This window comes from Microcaecilia unicolor, chromosome 2, assembly GCF_901765095.1.
Source record: "Microcaecilia unicolor chromosome 2, aMicUni1.1, whole genome shotgun sequence".
NCBI classification, from domain to species: Eukaryota; Metazoa; Chordata; class Amphibia; order Gymnophiona; family Siphonopidae; genus Microcaecilia; species Microcaecilia unicolor.
Window position 1 is genome coordinate 166,351,293 of NC_044032.1, and position 18,270 is coordinate 166,369,562.

Consider the following 18,270-nt stretch of genomic DNA (forward strand, 5'->3'; position numbering starts at 1 on the left):
AGAATTTTCTTGCAGTGTGCCTTCCCACTTGACAAGTGAGTACAGATCCCTCAGTCTTTGTTTTCTCCTCTCAGGGCGTCTTTTTCTCTGATTCTCGGCGCCTTCCCGTGTGGGTATTTTTGTCCCTTTCGTGATTATTTTTCCTTCCTCTTATTTTATTCTGTTACCCTTTAATTTTTGTAGCATTTTCTGTTCTTCAAATTGCCTTTCTTTTTTGAGAGTTGCTAGGCCTGTTTAGGCTGGGGCACCAACTCAATTTGAACAGTGCCCCTTTTTACAGTTCATAATTGAGGAGTTTAATTTGGCCGCAATTCTTGAAGAAGACCCCCAGTGGCTTCAAAAAGTGCACCCAATGGTAATCGGGTGGTTTCCGTGATTAACATGAACTCTTGGTGCATTGAGTGCCTTGGGCCTGACTATGAGGCTAATTATTTTTCTCTTTCTGTTTGCAAATGCAGTTGAGGACACAGAGGGAGTGGCAGGTCCACAAGAGAGTTTTTGACTCCTTGAAGGTCGATCCATTGACATCCGCACCAGAAGCATCAACCTTAGTGGCTGCTAAGACTTCAACTACCATTTGGAGTGCACAGTAATCAAGTAGATCTCCACCTCTCTCAAAATCAGGCACTGATAGTAGGCACTGGGACCAGTCAGCATCTGACCCGACACTGAGGGCATGTAAGGTTCGATGTCATTTTTATCGGCTTTGAAGGACTGTGATGCTGAGCATCAGGAGAAGCCCAAGAATTATATGCTTTGATTCTCAATGATGCACGGTGCCAGGAGCTCCAGGACATCTGCATCGCCAGAACTGGGAGGAGTGCTCTCCCTCTTTGATAGAGATGCCCATGTGCAAGTGTCCGGGCAGACAGGTTCCCACTTCTGGTTTAGCACCAAGATCACCTTAGGCTGCCTCTCTGTTGGCTTCCCCTGCCTTTGCTGATGCCTTCCTTTGATGAGCAGTTCTAAGCCATAATCATGGATGAGCTGGTGCATATGCTGCAATTACAATCCACTCAGGCATTGAGGGTGCTGGCGCCAACTGTGGATCAGCCCCAGAGTCTCCATCCATGCTTGTGGAGAGATCCTCTGTGCTGGCACCTTGAAGGGTGTCAACATCAATACATGCAGTATCACTGAACATCGGGGGAGGAAGCGTCCCCTGAGTCTGAGAGTAAAGCTGTACCTTTGCATTCTTTGGGGCATGGACATGGTTCCACTGAGCCGAGGCAAGCAGACTCACTCAATCTGGTCTGAGAACAGTGAGGAGTCTGACTGGGGCCACTCATGAGACTCAGAAGAAGACCCTCATTACTTCTCAGAAGGAGTACCTTCTAATCCCTCCCTACCTCGAGAGACAAATCGGCACTTGAGGGTCTCTCTTTCACTGATTTCATTAAGGAGATGGTATTTATTTATTTGTTACATTTGTATCCCACATTTTCCCACCTATTTGCAGGCTCAATGTGGCTTACATAGTACCGTAAGGTGATCATCAATTCCGGTATGAACAAATACAAAGTGATGAGGAAGAATAAAGTTAATGTGTAGCAGACACATTAGGGAATCGTAGGGAGGAAGAGTTAAGTTATGTCCAGTATGAGCTTTGGTTTCGTTGTGATGCAGGGTTCAGGCATTTAAGTTGGCTCGGTAGGGTATGCCTTTTTGAACAGGTTAGTTTTTAGTGATTTCCGGAAGTTTAGGTGGTCATACGTTGTTTTCATGGCGTTTGGTAATGCATTCTATAGTTGTGTGCTTATATAGGAAACGCTGGATGCATAAGTTGATTTGTATTTGAGTCCTTTGCAGCTTGGGTAGTGGAGATTTAGGTATGTTCGTGTTGATCCTGTTGTGTTTCTGGTTGGTAGGTCTATGAGGTCTGTCATGTATCCCATGGCTTTGCCGTAGATAATTTTATGAACCAGGGTGCATATTTTGAACGCAATACGTTCTTTGATTGGGAGCCAGTGCAGTTTTTCTTGGAAGGGTTTGGCGCTTTCAAAACGCGTTTTTAAGTTGGAGATTGAGGAGAAACCCAGGGCAGAGATGTTATCTGTTATGGACTATGAGTTGCCTCCTAAGGGAGGGGGTCACAGTATCATTGCACCCTATCTTTAAAGATGCACTGACAAAGAACTAGGAATCTCCCCCTCTCAGTGCTGGTACACCTAAGAAAGTGGATACACAGTATTGTATCCAGAAGGCTTCCAGATTCTTGATGGCACAGCTGCCTCACCACTCTCTACTTGTCATATCTGACTTCAAACGAGCTAGGAGCACCAGGACTCATGCCTCGGCTCCCCCAAGTAGAGAGACTCAGACACTAGATTTGTTAGGGAGGAAAACGTTTCAGGCCTCGATGCTTATTGCCCACATCCAGTCCTACCAGATCTACACAAACCTTTGCTTGCAATCTTTGCTACGCAGTACACTAAGTCTTGCAGATTCTTTTCCACAGGAGCAGGCCATAGAGTTGCCAGTTGGCAACTGGAGTGTTGGAAGTATCTGGCCAGAGGCACATATGATTCTTACTATATTGAGTCCAGACTCTCTGTCATGGGTGTGGGGATGCGCACATAAAGCAATATATTGATACCATCCAAACTCTGTCTTGGCAACCTCCTTCTGCAGCCTCTTCATCTAGGAGGTTTTTGAGTGGGCCTAGACAGTGACCCTACTACTATCAAAGGCATAGGTTTCTGCTGCCTTCTCGCTCTACCCAGAACCCCCAGTCACAGCATTCTCAACCTTGCCAGTCCTGAACTCAGACATCTCAACTGGCTCCCCAGTCGAAGCAAGAGGTGAGCTTTTTACTGGCTCCAGGGAGAGCATAGCCACACTCAAAGTAATTTTTCTTAGATGGGCTACTGGTAGGGGAGAGGCTGAATATTTTTCCAACACAGAGGTGGCCCCTTGTAACCTCCAACCTGTGGGTTCTTCAAATAGTCCCTTTCAGTCACGCCCTGCTTTGGCATCAGAGACCACCAAATTGCTCACCGAGAGCATTGTTCATCAGCTCTTGGCATAAGCAGCCATTTGTAGAATGTACAGGCCAATGCAGTGAAACCCATGCCACCAGGGAAAGAAAAGAAGGGATTCTATTCCAGGTACTTCCTTGTGCTCAAAAAATGGGGGGATTTCATCCCATCCTAGACCTAAGGGCCCTGAACAAATTCCTGGTCAAAATAAATTCAGGATAATTTCCCTGGGCACCCTTCTTCACATGATTCAGTAAAAAGATTGGCTATGCTCTCTGGACTTAAAGGATGCCTATACCCACATTTCAATGCGTCCCAGTTATAAGAAATATCTCAGATTCCGAATAGGGAAACACCACTACAAGTATCACGTTCTGCTATTTGGCCTAGCCTTCCCTTCGAGATCGTTCCCTAAGAGTCCCGCCCTCACAGAAAGAGGAAATGACGTCAGAAGGCGGGACTCTGAGGGAACAAACTCACGAAGGGAAGGCTAAAGACGGCCAGGGCTTTCAATGACGTGGCCGCTTCAACGGAGGTAATCAGGGGAGAGAGGAGAATCGCTGGTGGCGCAGGCAAATGAAGGCAGTAGTGGGAGGTGAGGTAAATGGGGTAAGCATGGCTTGTGGCGCCCTCCTGCCATGCTTACCTCGTTTACTGGAGCTGGCTTGCCGTGCTGAACAACCGGCTCGCAAGATCTTTAAAAAAATTAACAACCGGTGATGATGTGGTCGAATAAGGAAGATGTGTTTCAGGCGCATTAGGGTCAAAAGTAGGAAAGGTTATTTAGTGTCCAGTATGATCTTTGGTTTTGCTGTGTTGCAGAGTTTAGGTCTTTATGTTGGTTCGGTAAGGTACGCCTTTTGGAACAGGTTGGTTTTTAGTGATTTTCTAAAGTTTAGATGGTCGCAGATTGTTTTCACAGCTTTTGGAAGTGTGTTCCACAGTTTATGGTTTAGCTGTCTGGATAGCAAGGCATGTACATGCTTTGTGAGGCCAGAACATTCAGATTTCTAGTTAATTTTCTGAGGTCACAAGTTGTGCTGTGGACTATCCACACTTAGAATATAGTAATTGGCTTATTGTATCACTATAATCAGAAGCATAGCCAGGTTTTGACGTTGGGGGGGTTCAGACTTTTATAAAATAGGCGCCAGTTGGTGTCAGCTAGACAGCAATGCCTGTGCTGTCGCTCAGGTGCAGTGGCTGTGGCAGGCAATGATGTAAACAGGAAGTTATATCAGTAGGCAGGATGCAAAAAAGGTCCCAGGACTGGCCAGAGCAGGCAACCTGTCTTCTTAACTACAAAGTAAAAGTACTCAAATTGTGACCACCCCCTCAGGAACAGTACACACACTCCTTCCACTCCCAGACACTTGTTTAAATCAGATGGGCTTTTGTTTTTGTGGTGACTCTACAGGATGTGGAGACCACTAGTCCTGAGCATTTTTATTTTGGGTGACAAGGGCCACCAAATGCAGTCCTTGCCTCGGAGCAGCTGAGCCTACTTTCAGATAGGGCCAGACACTTTGTGAAATAACACAAAACCCTGCAAAAAGACACCCAAAACCTATAGTGAAAACTTACCACACCATAACAGTCCTAACCCACCTATGAAAAGACGGTGCTACAAATATTACACTGAGCCCTAGAGAAGTGTTTCCCAAGGTAGTCCTGGAGTACCCCCTTGCCATTCAGGTTTTCAGACTGTCTACAATGAATCTGCATGAAAGAGATTTGCATGTAATGGAGCCAGTATGTGCAAATCAATTTCATGCATATTTATTGTGGGTATCCTGAAAACCTGACTGGCAAGGGGGTACTCCAGGACCAACTTAGGAAACACTGCCCTAGAACACCAAACTTACCACACCATAACAGCCCTAACCTACCTATGAAAAGTCAGTGCTATATATATTACACTGGGTTCTAGAGCACCAATATACCTACTATTGGGAAACTGGAACAAGCTGCCTTGTTACACATTCCTACACAGAAACTACATGCTAGCAGAATCCTTCATCTCAGTCGCATATGCAGAACATGGACAGACCCTGATCTACATAACATAAGAGTAGCCATACTGGGCCAGACCAATGGTCCATCTAGCCCAGTATCCTGTTTTGGCCAAGCCACGTCACAACTACCTGGCGAAAACCCAAATTGTGGCAACATTCCATGCTACCAATCTAGTACAGAATAAGGAGTCACACAAAAAACATACAAAAGTTGAAATAGCCAGATTCTATAAACAGTGCAATACTGGTGAAAGAGAAACAGAAATGCTTTTTCTCCTGTACTTTGCAAAATAAAAATAGAAAAAAAAATGTACATTTTATGAAGCAGGTACATCTTTTTTTTTTGTTACATGTGTACCCCGCGCTTTCCCACTCATGGCAGGCTCAATGCGGCTTAGGTACTTATTTTGTACCTGGGGCAATGGAGGGTTAAGTGACTTGCCCAGAGTCACAAGGAGCTGCCTGTGCCTGAAGTGGGAATCAAACTCAGTTCCTCAGTTCCCCAGGACCAAAGTTCACCACCCTAACCACTAGACCACTCCTCCACTCAGGAGTGGCCGTATATGTGAGAAAATGAGTATAAAATTACTCCTAAAGTATTAAATAAAAATAAATGTTTCTTTTCTACCTTTGTTGTCTGGGAATTTAATTTTCTAATTGGGCTGGCCCCAGTCTTTTTTTCCCACATTCCATGAGTCAGCCTTCCAAATTCTTTTCCAGGTTGGTCTTGCCATTTCTTCTCTTTCCCCTTGTCTTCTTCCTTTCCTTCTCTACATCTGTCTGGCACTGATCTTTCATTTTATGTTTCCACTATCAAATAGCTGTGTATGGAGCTGCGAAGTGATCCTGTTCCAGAAGCAAGATTTTTCACACAGTCCTAGTGTGAACTCACATCCCAGATTCATGTGGGATTTGCAATCCCTGATTCTATCCATCAAAATCTGTGCTGCAGGTTCCAAAATGCACCAGGATAAGACTATCAGAAATCCAGGACTTGTCTAAAGTCTCCCTCATGGAATTGGATAACTTGGAAACTCTGTGTGGAGGTTCCATACAATATTACACCGTTCAAAAGCAACACTTAGTAAGTGGATTTAGGGTCCCTGATTGCAAGGTGATGGAAGGAGCACTGTGACTTAGCTGAGGCCTGCAGTATGTAAATTTTGAGGGGTGGGGAGTGATATAAAATAGGGCATGGTTATAAATGAAGGCTCCTGGCTCCAGATTCCAGTCCTGAATCCAAATGAGCCCAAAGAAAGAGAAAGAAACGAGCCAAATTTTCAAAAAAGAACCAGAGGAGAGGGGTTAGGGAAAGGTACTGTAAAAGGAAGGATTCCTGATGAAAACCTGATAGAATTAAAGATAGTGAATCTATTACGTGTGGAGTGTTCCAAAAGGGAGTCAGGGAGGGAGTCACATAATACTCCTTTAGTGGAAAGAATAAGCCTGCCTCTCCCTCTGACAACAGGATTCTTCTGAGAAAGATCTGCTAGCCCTAGCCTTCCCATATTAGGCAAAATCCTCTGCAGAGACAGAGTCCTGACCTCTGTATTTTGTTTTCTGAACAGTGGAAACATGGAGGGGCATTTTCGAAAGAAGTGTCTAAATCAGAATTTGGACGTTTTACAAAGACGTCCAAATTCTAAACAGGAAAGAAAGTCATTTTCAAAAAAGATGGACGTCCATCTTTTGTGTTCGAAAATACTATGGACGTCCAAATGCAAGATGTCCAAAACAGAGGAGGAGTGGCTTAATGGTTAGTGCAGTGGGCTTTGATCATAGCAACGTGGGTTCAATTCCCACTACTGCTCCTTGTGACTTTGGGCAAGTCAAATGCACAAGGGGCATTTGTGGATATGACATCTAAGTCTGAATTTGGACATTTTTTTAAAACGTCCAAAATCAGAACAGGAAAGGTCATTTTCTACCAAAAAAAGTCTGTTTTCCTGTTGAAAATGCTGTTTGGAAAAATGTTTTGTGATTTGGATGTTTTATTTTTTGGTCCATTTTCAAACAAATACATCCAAATGCAAAACGTACAAAATCCACAATAAAGTGAGACCATTCACATGTTCTGTGTGTGGTAAAAGCTTTGTTTGTAATGTAAATCTCAAAGTGCATCAGAAAATCCACACGGGAGAGAAACTATTTGCATGTTTTGGTAAAAGCTTTGGTCAGAAGGTAAACCTCACAATGCAAGTTTAAAACAGGAGCTCAGTAAGGTAAAACAGGAATTAGATGCACTTAAAGCAGCTTCTAAGACTACACAAAACCATACAGCACAGAATCAAGCCAAATTCACACCACTGCCTCCAAGGATAAAACCACCTAGGAATAGATGGTTCACAATAGGCTCAGGCAGACTTCGATATGTGACACAGAGGCATCCGCCCTCACAAGTGTTGCCCCTACAGAATCTTTTTGCTCCATTACAGCATGGTGGTGATCCTGAAAATAGAACTGAGGCAGAAGAGAAAGAAATGAATTTGGAACAAAAGGATATGAAGGTACCCAGAGAGAAAAGACAACCCCAAATCACAAATGTTGAAGCACATACCAGGAAATGTACATGGAAAGCGATGGCCACAAATGCTCGCAGTCTAAGCAATAAAGTTCATGACCTTCAAGCCCTGATGTTGGAGGCAGACTTAGACCTTGTTGCAATCACAGAGACATGGCTAAATGGTTCCCATGAATGAGATGCAAACATACCAGGCTATAATCTATTTAGGAAGGATAGAGAGAATCGTAAAGGCAGAAGAGTAGCTCTATATGTGAGAAATGATATCACGGCGACCGAAATGAGACCTGGGGAAAGGAAGAAGCGATATGGATCACCTTAAAAAGAGAGGATAGAACCTCTGTACACGTGGGTGTTGTCTGCAGACCTCCGAAACAATTGGAGGAATTAAATAAAGACCGGATCGCAGATATTCAAAAGTTGGGAAACGAGAGAGGTGCTGTTGCTGGGAGATTTCAATCTGCCGGATGTAGATTGGAAGGTTCCGTCTGCGGAATCGGAAAGAAGTAGAGAGATCGTGGATGCTTTCCAAAGCGGTTTGCTCAGACAAATGGTGACAGAACCCACGAGGGAGGGAGCGACGCTGGATCTGGTGCTCACGAATGGGGATAGCGTGTCAAATATCCGAGTGGGTGCCCACCTGGGCGACAGTGACCATCAAACGGTTTGGTTTGATATTACAGCTAAAGTGGAGCGCAGCCACTCAAAACTCAAAGTCCTGGATTCCAAGCGTGCTGACTTTAGTAAAATGGGGGAATACCTGAGGAAGGAGATGATGGGCTGGGAGGAAATACGAGAAGTGGAAGGACAGTGGTCCAGGCTGAAGGAAGCTATAAATAGGGCCACAAACCTTTATGTAAGGAAAGTAAATAAAAGCAAGAGAAAAAGGAAACCGATATGGTTCTCCAAGCAAGTGGCTGAGAAAATAAAGGCTAAAGAGTTGGCGTTCTAGAAATACAAAAAAAACTCAAGAAAAGGAACACGAGGAGGAATACCGGATGAAAATGAAAGAAGCCAAGAGAGAGTGACGTCTGGCGAAAGCGGAAGAACAAATGGCTAGAAATGTAAGAAGGGGTGACAAAAATTTCTTCAGGTATATTAGTGAAAGAAGAATGACTAAAAAAGGAATTGTGAGACTAAAAGATACAGCGAACCGCTATGTGGATAACGATGAAGAAAAAGCAAATTTGCAAAATAGATACTTTTGTTCTGTTTTCACAGAAGAAAATCCTGGCGAAGGACCGCGATGGACTGCAAAAAGTACAAATGAGATTGAAGTGGATAGAGCACCGTTCACGGAAGAGTGTGTGTATGAACAACTTGAAAAGCTAAAGGTGGACAAAGCCATGGGACCGGATGGGATCCACCCCAGGATATTGAGGGAGCTCAGAGAGGTTCTGACGAGTCCTCTTAAAGATTTGTTTAATATATCCTTGCAGATGGGAGAGGTTCCAAGGGATTGGAGAACGGCGGAGGTGGTCCCTCTTCACAAAAGTGGTGATAGGGAAGAAGCTGGAAACTACAGGCCGGTAAGCCTCACTTTGGTTATTGGAAAAGTAATGGAAGCGATGCTGAAGGAAAGGATAGTGAATTTCCTGGAAGCCAATAAGTTGCAAGATCCGAGACAACATGGTTTTACCAAAGGGAAATCGTGCCAAACGAATCTCATTGAATTCTTTAATTGGGTGACAGGAGAATTGAATCAGGGACGAGCTATGGATGTAATCTACTTAGATTTCAGCAAAGCTTTTGACACGGTTCCCCACAGGAGGCTCTTAAATAAACTGGATGGGCTGAAGATAGGACCCGAAGTGGTGAACTGGATTAGGAACTGGTTGACGGACAGAAGCCAGAGGGTGGTGGTGAATGGAATTCGCTCGGAGGAGGGAAAGGTGAGTAGTGGTGTTCCTCAAGGATCGGTGCTGGGACTGATTCTGTTCAATATATTTGTGAGTGACGTTGCCGAAGGGTTAGAAGGTAAAGTTTGCCTATTTGCGGATGATACTAAGATCTGTAATAGAGTGGACACCCGGGAGGGAGTGGAAAACATGGAAAAAGGATCTGAGGAAGCTAGAAGAATGGTCTAAGGTTTGGCAATTAAAATTCAACGCGAATAAATGCAAAGTGATGCACTTAGGGAATAGAAATCCTCAGGAAATGTATGTGTTAGGCGGGGAGAGTCTGATAGGAACGGACGGGGAGAGGGATCTTGGGGTGATAGTATCTGAGGATCTGAAGGCGACGAAACAATGTGACAAGGCGGTGGCCGTAGCTAGAAGGTTGTTAGGCTGTATAGAGAGGTGTGACAAGCAGAAGAAAGGGGGTGTTGATGCCCCTGTATAAGTCGTTGGTGAGGCCCCACCTGGAGTATTGTGTTCAGTTTTGGAGGCTGTACCTTGCGAAGGATGTAAAAAGAATTGAAGCAGTGCAAAGAAAAGCTACGAGAATGGTAAGGGATTTGCGTTACAAGACGTATGAGGAGAGACTTGATGACCTGAACAGGTATACTCTGGAAGAAAGGAGAAACAGGGGTGATATGATACAGACGTTCAAATATTTGAAAAGTATTAATCCGCAAACTAACCTTTTCCGGAGATGCGAAGGAGGTAGAACGAGAGGACATGAAATGAGATTGAAGGGGGGCAGACTCAAGAAAAATGTCAGGAAGTATTTTTTCATGGAGAGAGTGGTGGGTGCTTGGAATGCCCTCCCGCGGGAGGTGGTGGAAATGAAAATGGTAACAGAATTCAAGCACGCGTGGGATAAACATAAAGGAATCCTGTTCAGAAGGAATAGATCCTAAGGAGCTTAGCCGAGATTGGGTGGCACAGCCGGTGGCGGCAGGCGGGGATAGTGCTGGGCAGACTTATACGGTCTGTGCCAGAGCCGGTGGTGGGAGGCGGGGCTGGTGGTTGGGAAGCGGGGATAGTGCTGGGTAGACTTACATGGTCTGTGCCCTGAAAAGGACAGGTACAAATCAAGGTAAGGTATACACAAAAAGTAGCACATATAAGTTTATCTTGTTGGGCAGACTGGATGGACCATGCAGGTCTTTTTCTGCCATCATCTACTATGTTACCAGAGAATACACACAGGAGTGAAACCATTTACATGTCCTGAGTGTGGTAAAAGCTTTGGTTGGAATGAACGCCTTACATGGCATCAGAGAATCCACACAGGGATGAAACCATTTACATGCACTGAAGAGGTAAAAACTTCAGTTGCATTGGGAAAGGTAATTAGGGAATGTGCACTCTTGCTATGAAGTATGGAAAAATAGCACTCTGGTATTTAGATATATGTAATTAGACCTCCTTTTCATCTGTAGATCTGAATTCAAAGCCCAAATCTAATGATAAACAATAGACACAAGGCTCAGATGTTATACAAAAATATAGAAAGCTTGGCATCAGGTAGAATAGTAGAAAAGTGACATCCCAGGAAAGCAATAGAGAGGGCATCCTTGGAGGCACTGCAGTGGACTTTATAAAATGCTCCCAGGTACACATCTAATCATTGCTCCCTTACCTTGTCTGATGAGCCCCCCCCCCCCCAAACCCAATACCCACAACTGTACACCTCTACCATAGCCATTACAGGTGAAGGGAGCACCAATATGTGGGTACAGTGGGTTTTGGAGGGCTCACAGTTTCCTCCACAAGTGTAACAAGTAGGGCGAGGTAGAAGCCTGGGTTCACCTGTCTCCAGTGCAGTGCACCACTACTAGACTACTCCAGGGACCTGCATGCTATTCTAATTGGCATGAGTATAATCCCCAGTATCTCTCTACACTCGTCCTTCCCTACACCCCTTCCCGTGCACTCCGCTCCATGGATAAATCCTTCTTATCTGTTCCCTTCTCCACTACTGCCAACTCCAGACTTCGCGCCTTCTGTCTCACTGCACCCTATGCCTGGAATAAACTTCCTGAGCCCCTACGTCTTGCCCCATCCTTGGCCACCTTTAAATCTAGGCTGAAAGCCCACCTTTTAACATTGCTTTTGACTCGTAACCACTTGTAACCACTCGCCTCCACCTACCCTCCTCTCCTCCTTCCTGAACACATTAATTGATTTGATTTGCTTACTTTATTTTTTGTCTATTAGATTGTAAGCTGTTTGAGCAGGGACTATCTTTCTTCTATGTTTGTGCAGCGCTGCGTACGCCTTGTAGCGCTATAGAAATGCTAAATAGTAGTAGTAGTAGTGAGGCTGGCAAGTAATATTTTTAATCACATTTTTGGGAGGGGGATAGTGACCACTGGGGGAGTAAGGGGACGTGATCCCTGAGTCCCTCCAGTGGTCATCTGGTCATTTGGGGCACCTCTTGTGTGGAGCAGAGGAGTAGCCTAGTGGTTAGTGCAGCAGACTTTGATCCTGGGGAAGTGGATTCAATTCCCACTGCAGCTATTCGCTATAAAACAGGTCTAGCTCAAAACGTCTTAAGTTGTAGTTTTGGATGTCTTTGTTTTGTTCAATTATTGCTGAAAGATGTCCATGTCTTAGGAATGCCCAAGTCCCACCATGAACGTGCCCCTGGCACACCCCCTTGAGATTTGGACATCCTTCTGACTTCAGAGAAGGACGTCCAAAAAGAGGTTTTCATAATACTGATTTGGACGTTTTTGTGAGATAAACGTCCAAATGCTGACTTATGTCACTTTTTGGATGACTATCTCTTTTGAAAATGAGCCTGATGGTGTTATAAAGATGGAATATATTGAATTTAAATGGAAATTAAATTAAACTCTCCTTTCATTGGGGCACATGGAATCACATCTTCACTTCATCAGTTTTGTAGAAGTTAACATTTGAGATACACAAATGAATTATTCTGTTTTGAGGCATGTTTCAGGGACAAGTGATTTTAGAAGTCAAAATAAAAATAAATTATTTTGTTTCATGCAGATCTTTTTTGTTTAAACATAACTAAACGGGCTATAAGCCCCTAATGCAGTCCATTGGTTTTCTTATATTTTGTCTTGTGATGACTTATACTGTACCAAAACTGAAAACTCTTATCTCCTTTATCTGGTCAATAATAAAAGGAGCTTATTGTGAACACTATCCACCCTGAAAGGTTTTGTGGCTGTACATGAGGAATTGTGATGCTGAATAAATAAGTATATGGTTGTGACCCTAGTCATGCATCCAAAGTTTATATAATCCTTTCAAGAAAGCCAGTTAATCATTTAACTTATTAGTAGACCATAACCATAGAGGCATGGTATGGCCTCATTTTCAATATGGTAATACTAGAGCCCAACTAAGGAACAGGTTATTTCACTGAACAAAATTTGCTTTCTTTGTGCCATCACCATCCAGCTGGATAGGCAGTGTCTTAAAAAGGTGGAGGGTACAGAATTTTATTTTGTCATTTATATCACACATTATCCCACGCTTTTTATTTTTACGTTTATATCACACAGCCCAAGCAAACACAGGTTCAATGTGGCTTACATTTGGAAATACAGCGAGACAGAATAATAGAATTCAGTTATATCATGGGAGCAAGTACATGGATATGGCTGAAGCATTTGACAAAGTTGAGATTAGCATTTATACCCAACTGGGCATTTAAAAGTCTGGCCTTTAATGATGCCGCATGTTCAGAAATCATAGCCATAAGTATAGGCAGTTATTCAAATATTATCATATGCACACACCAGAACAAGCATCCTTACACACATTGCAAAAGTAAACAACAACTTCTACAGAGTACATCCAAAATTTAATTTTTATTTTCTCATTTCCATGTTCTAAAATTCTAGACAGCAGACGTACAGATCAGCAGGATCCAAAGTAGTCCAAAACAAATAAAGTCAGAAACAACACTTTTTATACCTAATTGATCAACCACCCTTAGGATTCACCTTTGGGTTTAAAAAGCAAAATGTGCATGTAAAGACTGGATAAATGAATTAAAACAAAGTTTAAAGCAAATGCCCATAATATGTAATACTTAGTAGCAATATTATTTTTATTATTATTATTTATTATTTGTAGCATTTGTATCCCACATTTTCCCACCAATTTGCAGGCTCAATGTGGCTTACATTTGCCGGAATGACGGTCGCCATTTCCGGGTAACAGAATTACAAATGGTATTGCGTTAAGGTGCATACATACATGGTAACATGCATGGAACATAGCATACATGGAACAGATCATGGTATAGATATATATCATGTGCATGTATACATGGTAAGGAAGAATATATTATGGTAATGCACGAAGGTTCTTGAGTAATAAATTGGATTGTAGCATACATTAGGTCATCGACTATGGAGAGATCCTATTCTACATAAAGATTAAAGTGGTAGTGCTTGTTCATTAATGGCAAAGAGGTTAACCAGTTCAGTGAAAGATTTCAGTTCTGTCTAGGTCGTGTAAAGTCTTATTATTTAGTATTTCAGATGGATGTTTATGGTATGCCTTCTTGAACAGATCTGTTTTCAGTAGCCTTTGGAAGCTAGCTAGGTCTTGTGTTGTTTTTATGGCCTTCGGTAGTGCGTTCCATAGCTGCGTGCAAATGTATGAGAAACTGGTCGCGTATGTGGATTTATATTTTAGCCCTTTGCAATTAGGGTAGTGGAGATTGAGGAATGTGCGTGCTGATCTTTTTGCGTTCCTTGTAGGCAAGTCTATAAGGTCTGACATATAGGCCGGGGCTTCCCCATGAACGATTTTGTGGACCAGGGTGCAGACTTTGAATGCAATTCGTTCTTTTAGTGGGAGCCAGTGTAGTTTCTTTCTTAGAGGTTTGGCACTTTCGTATTTCGCTTTCCCAACTATGAGTCTGGCTGCTGTATTTTGAGCGGTTTGAAGTTTCTTAATGATTTGTTCTTTGCATCCAGCATAAATTGCATTGCAGTAGTCTAGATGGCTTTGTACCATTGATTGTACTAGGCTGCGGAATACTCCCCTTAGGAAGAAAGGTTTGATCCTTTTAAGTTTCCACATTGAGTAGAACATCTTCTTTGCTGTATTTTTCGCGTAATCTTCTAGTGTGAGATTTCGGTCAATTGTGACTCCCAATATTTTCAAGCTGTCTGAGATCGGAAGGGTGTAGTCCGGGGTATTTATGGTATTGGGTTTGTTTGTATTGTATTGTGAGGACAGGATGAGACATTGTGTTTTTTCTGCGTTTAGCTTTAGTTGGAATGCGTCCGCCCATGAGTTCATTATTTGGAGGCTGTGTGTGATTTCGTTTGTGATTTTGGTTATATCTTGTTTGAACGGGATGTATATCGTAACATCATCTGCATAGATGTATGGGTTGGATAGCGATTTGGCTAATGGTGTCATCATTAAGTTAAAAAGAGTCGGCAAGAGCGGTGATCCTTGTATTCCGCATTCAGGTTTCCATGGTGTTGACGTTTTTGAGTTTGTATCACTTGGTAGGGTCTTGCCGTTAAGAAGCCTTCGAACCATCTAAGTACGTTTCCTCCAATCCCGAAGTAGTCCAGGATGTTTGAGAGTATTTGGTGGCTGACCATATCGAACGCGCTGGACATGTCAAATTGTAGGAGGAGCACGTTGTTTCCAGTTGCAATTGTTTAAATTTGGTTATGAGAGTGGTTAGCACTGTTTCAGTGCTATGGTTGGATCGAAATCCTGACTGTGATTCATGTAGTATAGTGAATTTGTTTAAGTAGTTGATAAGTTGTTTGGTTACCATACTTTCCATTAGTTTGACTACCAGGGGGATTGATGCTACTGGTCGATAGTTGGTTGTGTCGTTTTAGTTTTTTCTTTAAGTCTTTGGGTATAGGGGTAAGAAGTATATTTTCTTTGTCCTTGGGGAATAGTCCGTGTTGCAACATGTAATTTGAAACAGTGATAGGCATATTCACATAGCAAGCAGCCTGAGACAACAGATTTATTTTCTATTGAACTAACCTAATAGGATGCTAAACTGGTGGCACATTTAGGGCCCTGTTTACTAAGGTGCGTTAGCGTTTTTAGCGTGTGCATAAAATTAGTGCGCACTTTCTAGGTGCCCATAGGAATATTGTGGGCACCTACACAGCCCGTGCTAATGGTTAGCGCATGCTAAAAGCACTAACATGCCTCTTGCGCGGCTTAGTAAACGGGGCCTTTACTGACTGGACAGAACTTCTGCATGAAGGAAGCCTTTCCCTCATTATTCAGTAGCTCTCTGCAAAATAGTAGTAATAAAAAAGGCAAGTGCATTTTTATAATATACCACTGCAATCCGCAAAACAAAAGGAGCAAGTTCCCAAATGCCATCTTTTTCTTTTGATGTAGGCACAGGAAGAAAAAAAAAGATGTTAAATGCTCCCAGGTTTCAACCTAATAAATGTTTTTTAAAAAGTTGTACTTATGAATAGTAAGTCTGATTGTTGGCCACCAAAACAGACACATTATGAGAATCAGGTGCTCCATTACTAGGTGGAGAAAAAAAAAAGAAAACATTTTCTGCACGATTACAGGAAGTCCCTATAACCAGCCACTCCAAAAGACACAATGATTTAAAATGTAGAACAAATTAGTACTCTAACAAATGAAACCAATGCTGTTTCTGTGTACATCCTTTTGCTGCACAAGCTGGCATGTTTAAAAAAAAAATACTTCCTCTGTATACATCCGTATGCTGCACAAGCCGGCATTTTTAAAAATATGAGATCAAATAAAAATGCTACCAACAATTTTAAAAAATGACAACTTGGATAGAGTAGCTTCTAGCTTTGCTTACTTGTTTTGGGTAAACAAGAATAATGGCTGCATGAAGAAGAGGGAAGGGAAGACCTACCTAATGGCTTCAACTTTTTGATGTCAAGCTCCTTGTTCACGCTGTTGCCTCCCCAACTTGGCTGCAACAAAAATGAAGCTGTGTGTGGGGCCATAGCCCTATGAGTTCCACTACCGGTTTCCTTCTTCTCCGCTCCCTCCCAAACAGGAAGTTACATCTTGGAGGAGCGGAATAGGGAAATTGGCAGAGACTGCAGTGGTGTGCATAGGGCTATGGCCTGGCTGGCGCACAGCTTCATTTTGTTGCAGACAAGTTGGGGAGGCAGCTGCGCAAGTCAGTCAGCGAGGGGAAGGGAAACTCTTAGTTCCTCTAGGCTGCCGCAGACTGAAGAAAGCAGCATTCAGGAGGAAACGTTAGTGGCATAGGCACCACTTTCTCCTAAAATCTATTTGGAGGAATTACTGCCCCCCCCCCTTAGCTACGCCACAGACTGAAATGTTATGTTGATTAGTCTTTTAGTATTCTTTACTACAAAGTCAAGAATAAATACTACTCCTATGTTAGAATTTTCTTATTACACTTTTGTTTGATAATATGCTAACTGATCTATGACATGATGTAGTTTGCAGTTTGCAATCTAAGCAGAGGGAAATAAAGGGGCCCTTTTACTAAACCCCGTAGGCGCCTATGTGCGCCCAACGCACACCAATTCAGAACTACCGCCTGGCTACCATGTGGCCTGGGCGGTAATTTCATCTTTTATGGGCGCCCACTATGTGTGCCGGAAAACTTCCAGTGTGCAGCGCTAACCAGGCAGTAATCAGCATTTGCACGCTGACAATTACCGCCGGTTAATGTGTGAGACCTTACCACTAAGTGAATGGGTAATGGTAAGGTCTCAGGCCTAAAATGGACATGTGCCAATATTCATTTTGCTGCGCTTCCATTTTTGACCCCAAAAAAGGCCTTCTCTTGGAGATGTGCTGAAAATGGTCCTGCACGTGCCCAATTCATGCATCTACACCAGTGCAGGCCACTTTTCAGCGCACTTTAGAAAAAGAACCCTAAGTAATTAGCTCTAGGGAACTGAAATCTTCAACCTCATATCTCTGTACTTCAACTGGTGTGACATACTGACAGTCCAGGTCAATTTTGATAAAATTGCTTGCGTAGACATTTTAAATAAATTATTTTATATTTTTCAGATTCTTGTTCATAAACTCTTCAGTCAGCTGAACATTGAAAGTCTTGTACCTGCATCTTTATCCTTGATGCATGCATCTCCAGATGCCAGTAATACAAGTGAAATCCATATGAATCCTATGGAGATAAGTGCATTCCGAATTAAACTGAGATAAACATGACTTGAAAATTTTAAATGAAGAAAAATGACTGGCAATTATATCTCATCTGTTGAACTTGCAATAAAAGAAGTACATTGTTGTTAACAGCTTTTGGATACTGTGAGAAGACATTACATCAATTATTTTTTTCAACCAACATGAAAAGCCATGTTGTAAACATATTTTTAAAACAAAAAGTATTAATGTGGATGAATGCAATGAAAAACATATTTCTAAGATGCTAACCTCTCAGCAACAGGTTGAATCTCAGGTTAAATGTTGCTCCTTTTTATTTTATTGTATTTTTTAAAATATAATTTATATAATTGCAACGTTGAAGTCCCATTTTTACAAGTAAGAAATGAAAGTTGAACAAGAAACACTTTTGGGGGTCTTCTACAAAGGCACAGTAGCGTTTTTAGTGGGTGCTAAATGCTAGGGACACCCATTGGTGTCTGTAGCATTTTTATTTTTAGCGTTCCTTTGTAAAAGATCCCCTCGGTAAAAGCTGATGCCAAATAGTTTATATAAGTAACTGGAATATTTTGTGCTGTGATGATTTAATTTTTTGATAAAGTGCAATCAAGAGCCTTTTTGACATCAGTGATGGTCAGTTTTTCCCCCAATCCCAAGTGTTTATCTTAGCAACTTATAAATCCAGATTCATTTTGAAGCAAAACTAGATATATTAATTGGTC

General features: G+C 42.5%; 1 protein-coding gene across 1 annotated transcript in view; it reads left to right on the forward strand.

Moving 5' to 3' along the window:
* Positions 1–17,878, forward strand: part of MAN2A1 (mannosidase alpha class 2A member 1) — a 228,043-nt gene extending 210,165 nt beyond the window's left edge. Inside the window, exon 22 of the mRNA XM_030193463.1 lies at positions 17,435–17,878. Coding sequence (XP_030049323.1) covers positions 17,435–17,587 — 153 coding nt within the window. The 3' untranslated portion in view covers positions 17,588–17,878. The remainder of the gene's footprint in view (positions 1–17,434) is intronic.
* Positions 17,879–18,270: the final 392 nt, after the last annotated feature.